At 41.6% G+C, this 14,732-nt stretch overlaps 1 protein-coding gene across 1 annotated transcript; it reads right to left on the bottom strand.

The window, feature by feature from the left end:
• Nucleotides 1-45: 45 nt before the first annotated feature.
• Nucleotides 46-14,580, bottom strand: LOC129339715 (vomeronasal type-2 receptor 26-like). The gene is made up of 6 exons (XM_054994296.1): nt 14,513-14,580; nt 8,583-8,874; nt 6,267-7,136; nt 4,142-4,369; nt 2,235-2,361; nt 46-947 (listed from the first exon to the last, which is right to left on the bottom strand). The coding sequence occupies exons 1-6, from the start codon at nt 14,578-14,580 to the stop codon at nt 46-48; spliced, it is 2,487 nt and encodes an 828-aa protein (XP_054850271.1).
• Nucleotides 14,581-14,732: the final 152 nt, after the last annotated feature.

The following is a 14,732-nucleotide window of genomic DNA, read 5'->3' as shown; positions in this document are numbered from 1 at the left end:
ATTGGTGTGGCAGAAATAGGACAAGTTATTAGAGGGCTACTATATTCAGAACTTCCTCCTTATAACATGGTCCTTCTTGTTCAGCTCAGGCTTCAGAACAATAATGTAGCATTTGGGAAGCAAGATGAAGCCTAATAGACCAGCACTGGAGGCTAATATGGAGAAGACCTCCGTGGCCACCATGTATTTCCCTTTAGTGCTCAGGTAGGTTGGGACAAAAGAGAGCCAAACACAGCAAAAGACCAACATGCTGAAGGTGATGAATTTGGCTTCATTGAAAGTATCAGGTAACTTCCTAGCTGGGAAAGCCACGGCGAAGCTGGCAATGGCTAGGAAGCCCATGTAGCTCAAGACACAGTAGAACATAACAGTGGAGCCCTCATTACATGTCAGAATAATTTCTTCCATGATTGAATTCATATCAACATCTGGGAATGGGGGAGAGGCTGCCAGCCATAGACCACAGATTCCTGCTTGAATAAGAGTACAACAAAAAACAATGGAGTTGGCCTGTCTTTTCCCCACCCACTTCCTCAAATTCGATCCTGGTATGGTAGCCAGGAAGGCTAATACAACAGTGACGGTTTTCGCCAAGACAGAAGAAACAGCCATTGAGAAGATGATGCCGAAAGCGGCTTGGCGGAGGAGGCAGGTCCCCTTCTCAGGCTGGCCAATGAAGAGCAAAGCAGAAAGGAAACAGAGCAGGAGGGAGAGGAGAAGAGTGTAGGTGAGGCTCCGGTTGTTGGCTTTGACAATGGGCGTGTCATGGTGTTTTATAAAGAGTCCTAAGATGAGGACTGTGATCAGAGAAAACAGAAGAGCAATCAGGGCTAAACTCATCCCCAAAGGTTCCTCATAGGCCAAAAACGTTTCCACCTTAGGAATGCATACATTCTGTCCCTTGTTTGGATACTGGTCATCTCTGCATTGAAAACATTCAGCCATGTCTGAAATAGAAAAAAAAATCAATAATGCAAAAGAGATGTAGCATATAGGCAGGGAATTTTCAGAGGCTCTTCCTTTTCCCACTATATTGGAAGCAGTAATTTACTTTCCCTCTTCAGCACCCACGGCAAAACTAAACCTAGTTATTCCTTTTAAGTCCTTCCCTGCCATGTGTCACCCACAACTTAGCAAAAGCCTCATGATAGATGCCTCCTCACCTTCCAATTTATGATGGCTAAGAGTTTCTGTACATGAGATGAATTACACGAGGATGCTCAAATAAAGGGAGATGCAATATTATCTGGGAAGCCAAGTTTTAAAAGACAGATTGGAAGGCTCTGTCAGTTTCACCTCTCTAGAGCAGGTAAATACTTCTCCTCAGAGGGTTTATTTCCTCTTTCCCCTGAAGACTCTGTCAATTTCACCTCCCCTTTGGAGAAGGAACCCATGGTACATGCCCCCCCCCAGCTGGTGTCCTGAGGGAGTGAGGGGGTGATTGGCTGACAGGCAGGTCAGCCAACGGGGGAGCCACACCCTATGCAATGCCAATGCTCTTTAAAGTTGTAAGCAATAAAGTTGTGGCCTTGTATACCTCTACACATGGTTTCCATGTCTCCTTCCTTAGCCCTCTCACCTCAAGCTGGCGGCACAAGAATTGTGTGTGAAGAAAGGGGGCTTGGGGTACAGAAGAGAAAGATAATAGAAAAAAGAAAGAATACTAGAATACTTGGAGGGAGGGAAGGGAATCAAAGACTAAAAAGATACCCCTTAAGTAACAGTTCACACCTAAGAACTGAAGTCTGTGCATGTACAGAAATGTAGTTAAGTGATTGTTATATATGTTGAATTTTACCTCAAATGTTCAAATCCGGACTTCACTTGACTTTCCCCCTCTAATGTAAATAAACAAATTATTTTTATAACTTTAAAACACCATTTCTGTGGTTTAAGGATGAGAGAATGTCATAGCCTACTTTGATGGGTGGGATATCCCAGGTGAACCAGCCCCACCTCACCCTGATTGAAAAGGGCCATACAACCACATGACTAGCTTTCTAGGTGCCTGAGTTTACCCTCATTCTATGGGTTGTATCACAGGCTCTACGCTTGGCAAGATGACCTCAGCCAGGCAGGAGGACATCATTGTCCCTCTGTGATTTAAACCTACATCTGCAACAAGTCAACAAGTGTATGGATATCCATCAATGTGTGCATAGATCTTGAATGAGCCTTGTTTTTTAGAATTATTAGAGTCCTTCTGTTGAAAAACATTACTGTAGGATTCTCACCCTTCTGAGCAGATATCTTCCCCTCTGGGCATGGAGTGCAATCGTAGCAACAGGATGGTTCCCCCTCCTTCTTTTTCTTTCTATAACCTGGATAGCAACTCTCGGTGCATACAGAAATTGGCTGTGTCTAACACAATAATAAAATAAGAGGCTGTCGATGTTAAAAGAGTTCAGGAGTTTTTAAGGTTCCGAAAATAATACTCTTATAAATGGGTATATCAATCACACAATGGATTTTTTTTAAAAAAAGATGTGAGTTCATGCATGGCCTCATAGCTGGAGAGAAGGTCCTTCACATGCATTTGGTTCCAGTTTGTTTAGGTTTTACAGATAAAAAAAAAATCACACCATACATTTAACTTGGAAGCAAAGTCACAGTCAGTGTATGTGACATAGAATTGGGGTGATGAGATCAACACTCTGATACAGGGCTTGAGGGAGATCAGGGAACTCAGGGAGACCCCAGCATAGTAGAAGACTCTGACAAGGCTTATCAAGTTTCTACTAGGGGTGTGGGATTTCCCTGCTCCTATTTCCCACCGCTACTTGTGTGGCCAGCAGGAGAAAAATAATAAAAAGAAATAGATGTCAGCTACAGTGTGATGTCATTTCCAGTCTTGGAATTTGATTTACCATAGAGTTTTCAGAGATTCCTAGAGAAGCTTCTGTGTTTGCTTCAAAAGAAATGTCATACTGTCAATGGTGACACCTCCACTTCACCGGCAGAACTTGGTGGTAGCCAGGCCATGCCTGGTAACCAAACTCTGACCCATCTGTTCCTGGAGGACCTGAATATGAGGCTTCTCCACCAGAACTTCCATCTGTCCCTTGCACAGAGCTTGGTAGAACTCAGTGCCAGCCCACCACCTGCTCCACAAGCCAAGCAGTATCCACCTCTACCTGGCAGGAGCAGTGGGGGCAGCTCCTGTTGAGGTAGCTTAGAAGGCTCCTGTTGAGGTAGCTTAGAAGAGATTCACTACCAGATGAGTAGGCAGTGCTAGACTTAGTTCTCTGCAGTATTCTGGACTGATTAAGACCTCACCAGAAATGGCCTCCAGAACAGCTGAACTGCTTTTGCTCAGTCCATTTCAACTGAGGACAGGGAAGTGAGCTCTGCTGGATTAGTTGGTTCATGAGGTCTTATATCCTAAATCCAGGGCCTGATCCTGCCAATATCCTGACTCTCAATGGTGCGTAAGGAAGCCTGAGTCCAAATTCAATGGGACTGTCCTTAAAGACACCTCTGAAGCTCCAGTTGGCACAGAACACCACACCCTGGTTATTGTGGTGTGCTAGGTGGAACATGCATGTCACACTTCATTGCCTGATGATTAGTCCCAGGATTCTAGTCTAGGTTCTCCTTATCACCAACAAAGATCTTAATGGACACATTTAGCTGTGCAATCCCCTCTCCTATGCTCCACTGACACAGCTTTGCTCATCTGAACAAAGCCTCCTGAAGGTACCACCTTGCAAAGATTGCCAACTGACCTTTCATGTGCTTTCTCTTTGGGAGCTCCCACCTTGTGTTCTGCTGAATATGTAAAAGGAAAAATGTTCAACAACAGGGCACATTTTAAAGGCATTAGAATGCAGGAGTTGTTTTATAGGTTTGCAGTTATTCTATGCTCCATCCTTTTACTGCAGTGTTCTGCCTTTGTAAGTCATGTTATATATTATGAATTATGTTATGCCATGCTTTAGGAAGTTTTTATTTTATTAATGTTTAATTATTAATTATTTTATTAATGTTTTCCAATTTCTTTATTGCTGGTGTTTGCAGTCAAATTGAACTGTTCTTTGCGTTGTGGAATCCACCTTGAGTCTCAGTTTAAAACCGGGGCCATAAATGAAGTATGTAAATGAATAGATAAAACCCTTTCAGCAACATAACACTCAAAACTTACCTGCTTAAACCAATCATCCCATATGATGATATCCTCATTAATGGAGAGAGTTTGACCTGCTGGAGCCTGGAGATCAATCTTTCCAACTTTCTGTTTAGCCAGAGATTGGTTGGGCAACGTGATCCAGTTGATAACATCAAATCTTGCTTCTAGTTCCTCATTCTGAATCAAGGAAACTTTGTCCCCAGCACTGTTATTAAAAGATACATATCTCAAGAAGCAATGGAGCTAGTTTGAAAAGGAAAAACAGAGCAGTTAAAAAAGTAATGCTAGAGGAAACTGGGACCAACTTTATTCCAACAGTGATAATAACATTGATGGTATATTGGTAAGTTTATCATGAGGGGGAGCCAAGCTGTAAGTTTCAGAACCCAAACCAAATGATGGAACTGGGAAGGAGAGAACAAAATCTTTTCCACCAGTGTATATACATCTGCCATTGATTCATCGTGACTTTTTAAATTCTTTATTAGGCTGTGAATTCTGGTGTTCCTGAGCCAACAATATTCATGGGAAATTGTTGTTTTCAGTCATTACCATGATTTGCTGGAATGGTTATACAAATCTGCGATTCATAAGCATTACAAAAAAAATCTCCCAAAAATCTATGTAGTTTTTCATACTCAGGTGCTTACCATCATCATCAGTTGACATCTAATTTTCCTTTGATTCTCTGAATTTCACAGCTAGTGGCATGGGGAAGGTGGTTCGCGGCCAGCAGGCCCAGGACCCAGCAGAGCTGCAGTTCTGGTTCAATCCATCTCCTTTCCTCCCTCCCTTTTGGGGACAGAGATATTTTCTCCTCTGCTATTAGGATGGTTGGGGGCACTTGCTATAGCTCCAGAAAAAATGTGTGCATGCTTGCATATGAGAGGACAAGACCCCAAATTCCACTCCCCTGCCTATATATCTCGCAGACCTGCCACTACCAAGCAGATTTTTCAGCTTCTCTTTCACCAGTAGTTTGGCCCTGATGAGCCTCTGACCACATACAGATTGCCAAAATTGACCAAACAGTTAGCTATGATGGGAAGAATTTAGGCACAGCCTTCATCTGAAACACAGAGAGATCTTTATTGTATGACCTGAATAGCCCAGGCAAGCCCTATCTCGTCTAATCTCAAAAGCTAACAAGAGAGAGCAGGGTAATGATGAAACAAAATAACAAAATAATAATATAATAAAATCACAAGAGTGTATTGGAGAATATAACTCTCATAAGTATCAATAAGTCAAAGAAATCAAATACAATGAAAAACATACATAAGAAACAACACTGGATAACAGAGAAGTCGCATTGAGGAAGACATGCAACAGGTAAGCTTCCAGTGAAAAAATAACTGTAAATCACAGAGAAGTCGCAATAAGGAAGACATCCAACAGGCAAGCTTCCAGGGAAAAAGTCTGATTAATTCCAATATAGTCAATAGTTGTTTTTTTCCAGGTGGAGCTGATGAAAGTGGGGTGCCAATAGCAGAGCCCACGACGCCCTACAGGAAACGCCGGCTTGGTTCTGCTGTTTTGTGTTAACAACCTCTTCAGGGGTGAAGGGCCTCCACCAAAACAATAAATAGTAATCAATATTATACAATATCCATAGACAAAATGAAGTCTTCAAATAGTCACGTATGATGTCCTCATGCCTCATTTGGCTTGAGTGGGAAGTGTATGTAGCCCCTTGACATAGATGACAAGACGACTGGAAGTTGATTGACTCAAATCACAAGTGATGCTCTCAGGTGTGCCAGCATCACTACACAAGCTAAGGGAGAATATAAGTGGGAGGAGAAACAATTAGGATGGCAATCAAGCTGAGAAGATCTCTTCACTGGGTGAGCAAAAGCCTTAGGGGTAATAGCCAGAAAACAAACTCCCTACAGCTGTGGAGAGTGGAGTGAAGCCAATGGGCCATGCTTCCAGGCAAGCTGGAGGGCCAGAAAGCCTTTGTGCCTAGAGATGCTCCACTGCATGCCCGTTCTGGAGGGGAATGTCACAGCTCTGTTTTCTTTTTAAAAATCCGACAAATCACTTAAAAATGGAATGAACAGATATGGATATAAACCCAGGAAAGCCATCACCTAGACTGGCCATTAGAGTCTTTCTCAAACAGGAGAGTTGCCATTACCTGCCATGGCTTTAGACTGTGAAGCTTCTTTCTCTTTCCTTCTGTCGTTGCTCTGCTAGACTTGGACAAATACAGAGCATGTAAAGCATGAGCCACCACATAGACCCCATTGTAGATGGCGTAGCTGTGACCACTCATGGTCATTTCCAGATACGGTTGAGGAAGGTTTTCCAGCTTCTCCTCTCCAGTGCAGTTAGTGGTGTAGGTGAAGTATGGAGAGTGTCTCAGAAAGGAATTGGGGAACAAGCAGTTGAATGCAGTTGCCCAGAAGTCCTGGAGGAAACCATCTTCTTTAGCATTGGAAGGCCTTCTGCTCAGAAGAAATTCTTGGAATCCTTGTACATCATTAGAGTGAAAGGCAACTGATAATGCACCATGAAAGTATCGTGGACTCCAGTGCTGAGGGCTAGGAAGTGATTTTATTTCTATCTGAGCCGGAAGAAGCCAAACTTCTCCTTTAGGCTTTTTAAGCTTATATTTATATATCGTTACACTTAGCATTAGTCTAACACGTAACATGTTAAGATCATCTCCATAAAAAACCAGAACATTGGCTTTGGTCTTCATGAGTTTATCATATACTTTCTCTGACCATTTTATTATTTCTCTATAATCTTTATCCATACCATAACTGTAGACAGTGTCTATGAAGTCAAAACAGATGCCGTTCTTGGAAAATTCAGGAAGTATGTTCTGCATGAACCATTCTGAATCCATAAAAATTCCAGCAAAGAATCCAACCCAGGTCCACTTGAAATGGAGAAGTAACTGCAGAATCCCTTTGTACTGAAGGATTTCATTTGGTACCATTTGATAGAAGGAAAGTACTTGAGAGACTTCTGTCAACAATGGAGCACAGCCATAAGAGAGCTAAGAATAAATTTAAGAGTGGGAACGGGAATATTTTTAGGGTTTTTTTTACTGTAATTCGGATATGTCTATATATGCATGTGAGTCATTCCGGAGAGAAGATGGTATGATATAGCTTGATCTCATCTGATTCGCAAGTTAAGCAGGGCTGGTACCAAGGAAGATTCAGCAGAGGAGGGCAGTGGGAAACCACCTCTGCCTCTCACTTGCTTTGAAAGCCAGTTCCTGGAGTCACTATAAGTTAATTGCAACTTGAAGGCACATACATGTACACTGATCTGACAAAGAGAACTGAGGGTACAGTAAAGTTGGTTCATCTTGAAGGTGCTGCTGGATTCTTTACTATTTTGCTACTACAGACTAACACGGCTAAGTCCTCTGGATCTACATGTACACTAGTATGAGTAGTTCAGTGGTAATAGATAAGTGGCTGTCAGCTCATCTTCCAGGATCTAGCAGGTTACTGCCCAGAACAGATATTGCATCAATGGTGACTCCCTTATCATGCTGAAATAAACATCCCAGACCACAGCCCCATGGTCTCATGAATACAGTCAATGCAATGGTGGGGCAGACTTTAGGTTCTCTGGCAGTCTTCAAAATCACTCGATGCCCCTGCTCCTCTGATTTATTTTAGACCTGCACATCGTAAAGGTGACCACGCCCAGAGAAAGTGTCATTCACCTGCCAACCCCACTCTAGCTCTAAGCACCAAAGAGCCCAATTTCCAAGCTAATCTGAATGTAGCCCCCCCCCCAGTTCTGCTTGATCTCAACAGCAACTTGTTATTCCCTACACGCCTAAGTCATGTCTTGCAAGTATATAGTTGCCACAACAAAGGAACTTTTGCTAAGGTGCAGAACTGGCCAATAATTGTCCTCTGCATACTTTCCCCCAAGCTAGGTGGCATGGAATACTGGCTCCAGCCTTGCCCACTCATACACTTGTGCTTCATTCTGAAAGCAGGGAGGGGGCAAAAACATCCCTGCATCTACTGAGGTTGGGCAACTAACTTCTTTGCATGACACACAGCCTGAGCTCCATCGAAGGGTGAAACTGATGTTACATGGAAAAATATAACTTTGCAGGTCTTGTTATGTAGCATGAGACAAAGAAGTAGAAACAATTTGCTCAAGTAATTTGTAAATTGTTCCTCCATTTTAGCAACACAGAAATTAAAGAATGTGAAATACTCAAAACATATCCAGAAACCTGAATTAACACTGTGTATGATCCAGCTCAAAGCTATTATAGAGATACTCTCCTTTATCAGATTAGTAATACTGACTATGATTGTTACCGTGAATAAATGGTTTATATTTTTGCTTGGATTTTCTGTTCACACAAAATATAAATTTTGTCCTATTCCATGGAGTCTAGTAATTTTTGTTCCCACAATACACAGACACATGTGCATATTCAAAGAATATCTGAATCATATCCTACCTGAGGAATCTTGTACACACCCAGCACATTTGGTATCAGGGATGAAGATGCAGAATAAAATCCTTCAATTATTGCAAATATGTTGTCCTGGCTGTCACATCTGTAGTTGGGGGCAAATCTGTCCCAGGGGGAAAGAAATTGCAGCAGGGCATGATAGATCCATCTCGGAGTCAAATAGCTGTCATAGATACGGAAGCCCAGGGTGACATTGGGCAAAAGTCTGGGATTTTCATTGATCTCCTTTATGGCAAATGCCGTGGTCAAGATTTGCTGGTAATTCTGAGGCACTGCACTGCACGGAGATTTGTGTTATTTGCTACAAAGAAATGCTATATACCCCAGAATTTCCATTCAAACTTCCCTCTATTAGGGTCTGCACTGAAGGGTTATTTGATACTCCAGGGAAACGCAGCTTTGACTGATCCTATAGAGCAATTTGATGCTTACAAACCCATATAACACAAATAAGGAGAAAAATGTGACAATAAATCATATACACAGTAGAGATTCACACCTCGGAATGTAGAATTAAAATGACCAAAGTGTAGAGAGTATACCTTCTATTTTGACAAAAAAGAAAAGGATAACCCACAAGCAGAAGGAAAAAATTATAAATTTCCTGAACACAACGAAGAAGGAGGTAGTTGCAGTTAGCCATTTTCATTCAAGCCATGAGGGAGTAAGTTGAAGGACACTGAGATAAATCCCAATTTTAAAAACCAATGAAATATAACATTGCGGAGGTCTGGTACCTCCGAGGAGAAAGTATGTGTCCTTATTTTAACATTTATTAGGTACATGTTTTGAACAGTGTCAGAAGGATTGTGTTTAATTTTTAGTCCATTCTGCTCCATAGGGACAATATGTGTATGTTTTATTATTTTATAAACCTTTTCAAATTTGAATCATGGAAATCTGAATACTTTTCCTGTAGCATGCCTGACTTAGATACATTTACCAAAGGAGAAGTAAGGGAAGGGAAAGGATAGTACATCAAACAGAAGAAAAGTAATTTTCTCCGCCATTGAACCCAGGAGAAGTCTAGCTAAGATTGCTGTGAGTCATTTAGATCTAGGCTGGCTCCAAGTAGAGAGAAGTGACCAAAACACAGTGGAGAAGATCATCCACTTGCAAGGCTCTAGGCAAAACTAGACAAAAGGCTTAGTGTGCAACGACTGGTCATCTCAGGACAAGGTTGTAAAGTTCTCATGGAAGTACCTTCATACACAGCTGCAACACAAGCATCTCTCCATATCCCATGCTGTGCTAGACCATAAAAGCAAGACTTAAAGAGAATACAGGGAAAAGTATAATCTCTTACACAAAAGTTTCATGTAGTGGGCCCATTGGTTCTTTGGTAAAGTTTTTTGGAGGAGAGGAGAAAAAGATGAAAAACACAAGACCACCCACAATGAAATCTCCTGGATGAAGATACTTGTGACGAGTATCATGAGGGTTCCATGTTTTGCATTCAACATCATGAGCCTTAGATGCAAGTGGGGGTGGAAACAGCAGCAGGAACAGCATCAATATGGCCATACCGGGCATAGATCTTCACCCTGAAGACAGATCTCCTTGTCTATATTTACAGCAGTGGCATGAAAAGTTAGATCCAGCTGGTGTTTTCACTGGACCTTTCCTACTCCCTCTCTTAGTATAACAGGGCTTTTGTATGTGGAGGTCACATGATGCCCACAGAGGCTTATTTGGTGGTCAAAGGGGGCTACTCCAGGATTTTTTACTTAGTTGGATCAAACCACACGTTTTCAACTATATGACCTGATTGCTCTTTCTGTCCTTTGATATGTTTGAAGCCGGATATATCTGCAGTCTGATAGAGTGATGGGTGGCCCTGAGCCTACTACAGTTCTGAATGTTATAGGGATATATTTATACTACCTTTCACTATCTTTGTTATTCAGATTGTTGTGAATCACTTGATGATCCCAGAGGATATAGTAAGTGGAGAATTCAGTTACGATAATATTTGGTAGTTATAGGGTTTTGTAGTTAAGGTTCTGAATTCTCAGTGGCATTCCTTTTCCATTTTCTATTATTTAGGAGAGTTTTTTTAATGAAAAAAAGAAAAAAATATAAAGCTACAATTACACAACAACTAACAAACAAACAAAAATAAGAGAAAAGGAAAATTATATAAACTGAAAGGAAGCTTTCGATTTTCTCCAAGACAAAAATTAGTATTTTCAAATTTTCTCTTACTCTTTCTTAGAAATTAAAGCTCTCTTTTTTCTAATGTCCACATCTTTAGTCCATAAATCTACAAGTCAGTTTCCTATAAAAAGTCTATGAAGGGTATCCATTCATCAAAAAATGAACTTATTGTATTCTCTCTAATCAGTGAAGTAAGTTTCACCATCATTGTAAGTTCCAGCACTTTTATGAACCATTCCTCTATTGCAGGCATTGTTGGGAGAGTGTTTTGTTCTTCTCCACTGTCCAATGAGATCTGTTCATTTTATTGTTTTATGATTTTAACTGTTATTCACTGTATTTCAAACTATGGTTTTATGATGTTTTGACCAGTCCTGAACCCGCTTGCAGGGAGGGTGGCATATAAATCCAATGAATAAATAAATAAACTCTTGCAGTTTTGTGCTTTTAATAGTGTTGCTGCCATAATCATATATAAGAACAAAGTTGCAAAAATTCTTTCCAACTGAATGACCATCATTCCTAACAAGTCTCTTGTCAAGTGCTCATCTTGCAGGGCCCTCTGCAGATACTGCCCTGCAGTTAACAGCTGCCCACATGCATGCTTTCTCCATGGTAGCCCCCACCTTATGGAATGGTCCGCCTGAGGCAGTCAGGAAAGCTCACACTTTCCTGGCTTTCCTCAAACTATGCAAAACGAAATCACTCAGGAGGGCTTTACCCAGATTATAGAACTGTGTCAAAAGAAATAGCTCAAAAAGCTGCCTTGGTAGGGATGTGGACTAAACTCTATGCTATTGAGTACTGGCTGCTGATATAGATATGCACTTCCTAGGGGGTCCACACTGCTAAACGTGCCATAAAAATAGTTCTGTTTTATTACAGATAGATTTCATCTCTGTCTTTGGCTTTATGCTTGTTTATAAAAAATTCTTGCTACCACGCTGTATTGTAAGTGGTCAGATGTGCCTTCACAATATGAACAAGGCTTATGAAGCTTATGAATATGGCAATATCATAACCCCCTCTCATCATGTGTTTAAAACACAGACAAGCTGCCTAGCCAGGCAGGAAATGGAAAAGTATTGAAATGTGAGCGGAGAGGTGAGGCTAACTTGGCCCCACACCCCAGAGATGTGCACTAGAACAGTGGAGGTCTCCAGAACTACTTGAATGAATCAATTCACACATCTTTCCAATTCTATTCTTACCTCACCCATCCACCCATTGTGGTTCATCAAATAATCTTTTTACATCGATAGTTCCTCTCAAGAAGACACAATCAAACCTTCTTAGTTCATTGCTCCACCTTGGAGACAGTTCGCCAGCTCTTTGTCTCGTCCCAGAGACCACTTTGCTATCCTTTGTCTCACCATTGGAAGAACCATTAAGACATTCTTTTAGGGCAGAGATTCTCAAGTCCTACCTCAGGGCATGTTTCACAGTATATCTGACTGTCCTGCCATGTGCTCAAGTGTGTATGTTCTGGACCTTCCACATGCCTCCAGACAGCATGCCTGAGCCCTCTCCCTCTTCTATGCCTTGAAGTTCTGGTCACTGAAACTGCTCTCCTTCAGACCCCCTCTATCTTCTGGACTTGGTAACTATAAGTCCAACTCTGCAACTCTCTCCAACTTTCCTCCCTGTTTTTCTAGTTAGTTCTGTGTGTATGCTGTATATGTCATGTGCAAGCATTTTAAATAAAACCCTTTTTTGATTGAACATCTTCCTGCTTATTGAAAGTGTTCTCTAGAGGAAGGGATCCCTGTATACATAGGTGCAAAAGATCCCAGTTTCCACCCTTGCTGCCTTCTCCTTGCTGCTAATTCCCCCCAACTCACTCTCAAAAGTACCCTCTGGCTGCAGAATGATGATGGTAGTAGCTGTGCCTGAAATGAAGTGTATTGGACCATTCTGGATTAGTTTATTTTCAGAGCTCCCCTCTCCCAGTTGACACTGTAAGCAATTGTTGACCTAGGAGGCATAAAACAGCCAAAAATAAAGGTAAGACTTTCAAATAGGCTAGTGGCTAGAAGGGGTACACCTGTGAGTGCTTAAAGAACTTTCAGAAGAGCAAGAAGACACCTTTTCAATCATTTTCCAGGCCTCTTGGATAACAGGTGACGTGCCAGAAGACTGGAAGAGGACAAATGTCACCCCAGTCTTCAAGAAAGTGAATATGGATGATCTTGGGAACTTTGGGCCAGTCAGCCTCATCTCTGTCCCAGGGAAGATACTGGAACAGATATGAAAGGTGTCAATCTGCAAACGTCTGATGGACAACATGGTGATATAGAGGAGTCAGCATGGATTCGTCCCCAACAGGTCCTGCCAGACCAACCTCATCTCCTTCTGTGATTGAGTTACAGGTTTCCTGGATTGTAGGAAAGCTGTCAATGTAATTTTTCTGGATTTCAATAAAGCTTTTGACAAGGTTCCTCATGATGTTCTGATGGGTAAACTGGTGGACTGTGGGCTGGACTCTAGGATAGTTAGATGGATAGGGAACTCGCTGGATAATCTCATCCAAAGAGTTGTCATCAATGGCATCACTTCTGATTGGAGGGAAGTGTCCAGTGGAGTGCCACAGGGCTTTTCAATATTTTTGTAAACGATCTTGATGAGGGTGTGAAGGGATTACTCATTGAATTTGTGGATGACACCAAACAAGGAGGAGTAGCAGACTTCCTTAAATTCACCAAGATCTGAACACATTGGAAAAATGAGAAGATTTGAGTAAGATACTATTTGACATGGATAAATGCCAAGTCCTCTACCTAGGTAACAAAAATGCAAAGCATACATACCAGATGAGGGATAACAGTGTCTGTGAACAAGATCTTGGGATAGAGGTGACTGGGAAGCTAAATATGAGCAGTCAGTGTGAAGCAGCAACAAAAAAGGCAAACACAGTCTTGGGATATATTAAAAAAGGCATAACATCCAAATCACAGGATGTCATTATCCCACTATATACCACATTGGTCAAGCCCCACCTGGAGTATCGTGAGCAGTTCTGGAGGCCTCATTACAAAAAGGTTGTGGACGACTGGCACTTATCCAGAGGGGAGAAACCAGGATGATCAGAGGCCTGGACACCAAGCCCTACGAGGAAAGACTGAGGGACCTAGGAATGTTCAGTTTGAAGAGGAGGAGGTTGAGGGGTGACATGATTGCTTTCTTTAAGTATTAAAAAGGCCATCACTTAGAGAAGGAAAGGGAACTGTTCCTGTTGGCAACAGAGAATAGGACTCAACACAATGGGTTTTAACTGCAGGAGAGAAGGTACTGGCTGGACATTAGGAGAAACTTCTTCACATTAAGAGTAATTCAGCAGTGGAATTGGTTGTCTAGGGATGTGGTGAATTGTCCCTTATTGGCAGTCTTCAAGGAGCAGCTGAATAAATATTTGTCAGAGATGTTTTAGGTTGTAACAACACTGGGCAGGAGTTGAACTAGGTGGTCTGAAAGGCCTTTTCCAATGCCTTTATTCTATGATGCAGAGGAGTTAGCCGTGTTAGTCTGTAGTAGCAAAATCAAAAAGAGTCCAGTAGCACCTTTAAGACTAACCAACTTTATTGTAATCCTCCCTCCCCTCCTCTATATCTGACCAGTTTCTTCTTGACCTCCATGCATCTGACGAAGAGAACTGTGATTCTCGAAAGCTTATGCTACAATAAAGTTGTTTAGTCTTAAAGGTGCTACTGGACGCTTTTTGATTTTATTCTATGATTCTTTGATCATTGGGGTTGCAGTACCAAACACGAATCACACCATCCTGCCCCTGCAATTCTCCATCCTCCATCAATTTTACATTAGAAGTCATGGTTACTGGGGCAGAGATAACTCATTCAAAAATAAAGCTAAGAGTTTAAAAATGTTACATGCATACATCACATTACTTTCTAGGTTTGACTTTTCAGAAGAGATGTACAAGGAGCTATCAAACCAAATTATTCAGAAGGACATTCTTACAAA

The sequence above is a fragment of the Eublepharis macularius genome, chromosome 12 (genome assembly GCF_028583425.1).
Source record: "Eublepharis macularius isolate TG4126 chromosome 12, MPM_Emac_v1.0, whole genome shotgun sequence".
Taxonomy (NCBI): domain Eukaryota; kingdom Metazoa; phylum Chordata; class Lepidosauria; order Squamata; family Eublepharidae; genus Eublepharis; species Eublepharis macularius.
The sequence above is the reverse complement of the archived record's forward strand: the minus strand, read 5'-3'. Positions and strand labels throughout refer to the sequence as shown.

Bases quoted from the DNA above. Each gene is read 5' to 3' on its own strand.
- LOC129339715 (XM_054994296.1), bottom strand. From the start codon at position 14,580: ATGACTTCTAATGTAAAATTGATGGAGGATGGAGAATTGCAGGGGCAG. The intron at 8,875-14,512 runs GTACTGCAACCC...ATCTCCGTGCAG, and splicing joins GATGGTGTGATTCGTGTTTG to TGCAGTGCCTCAGAATTACC. The intron at 4,370-6,266 runs GTAATGGCAACT...TTTTCAAACTAG, and splicing joins ACAGTCTAAAGCCATGGCAG to CTCCATTGCTTCTTGAGATA.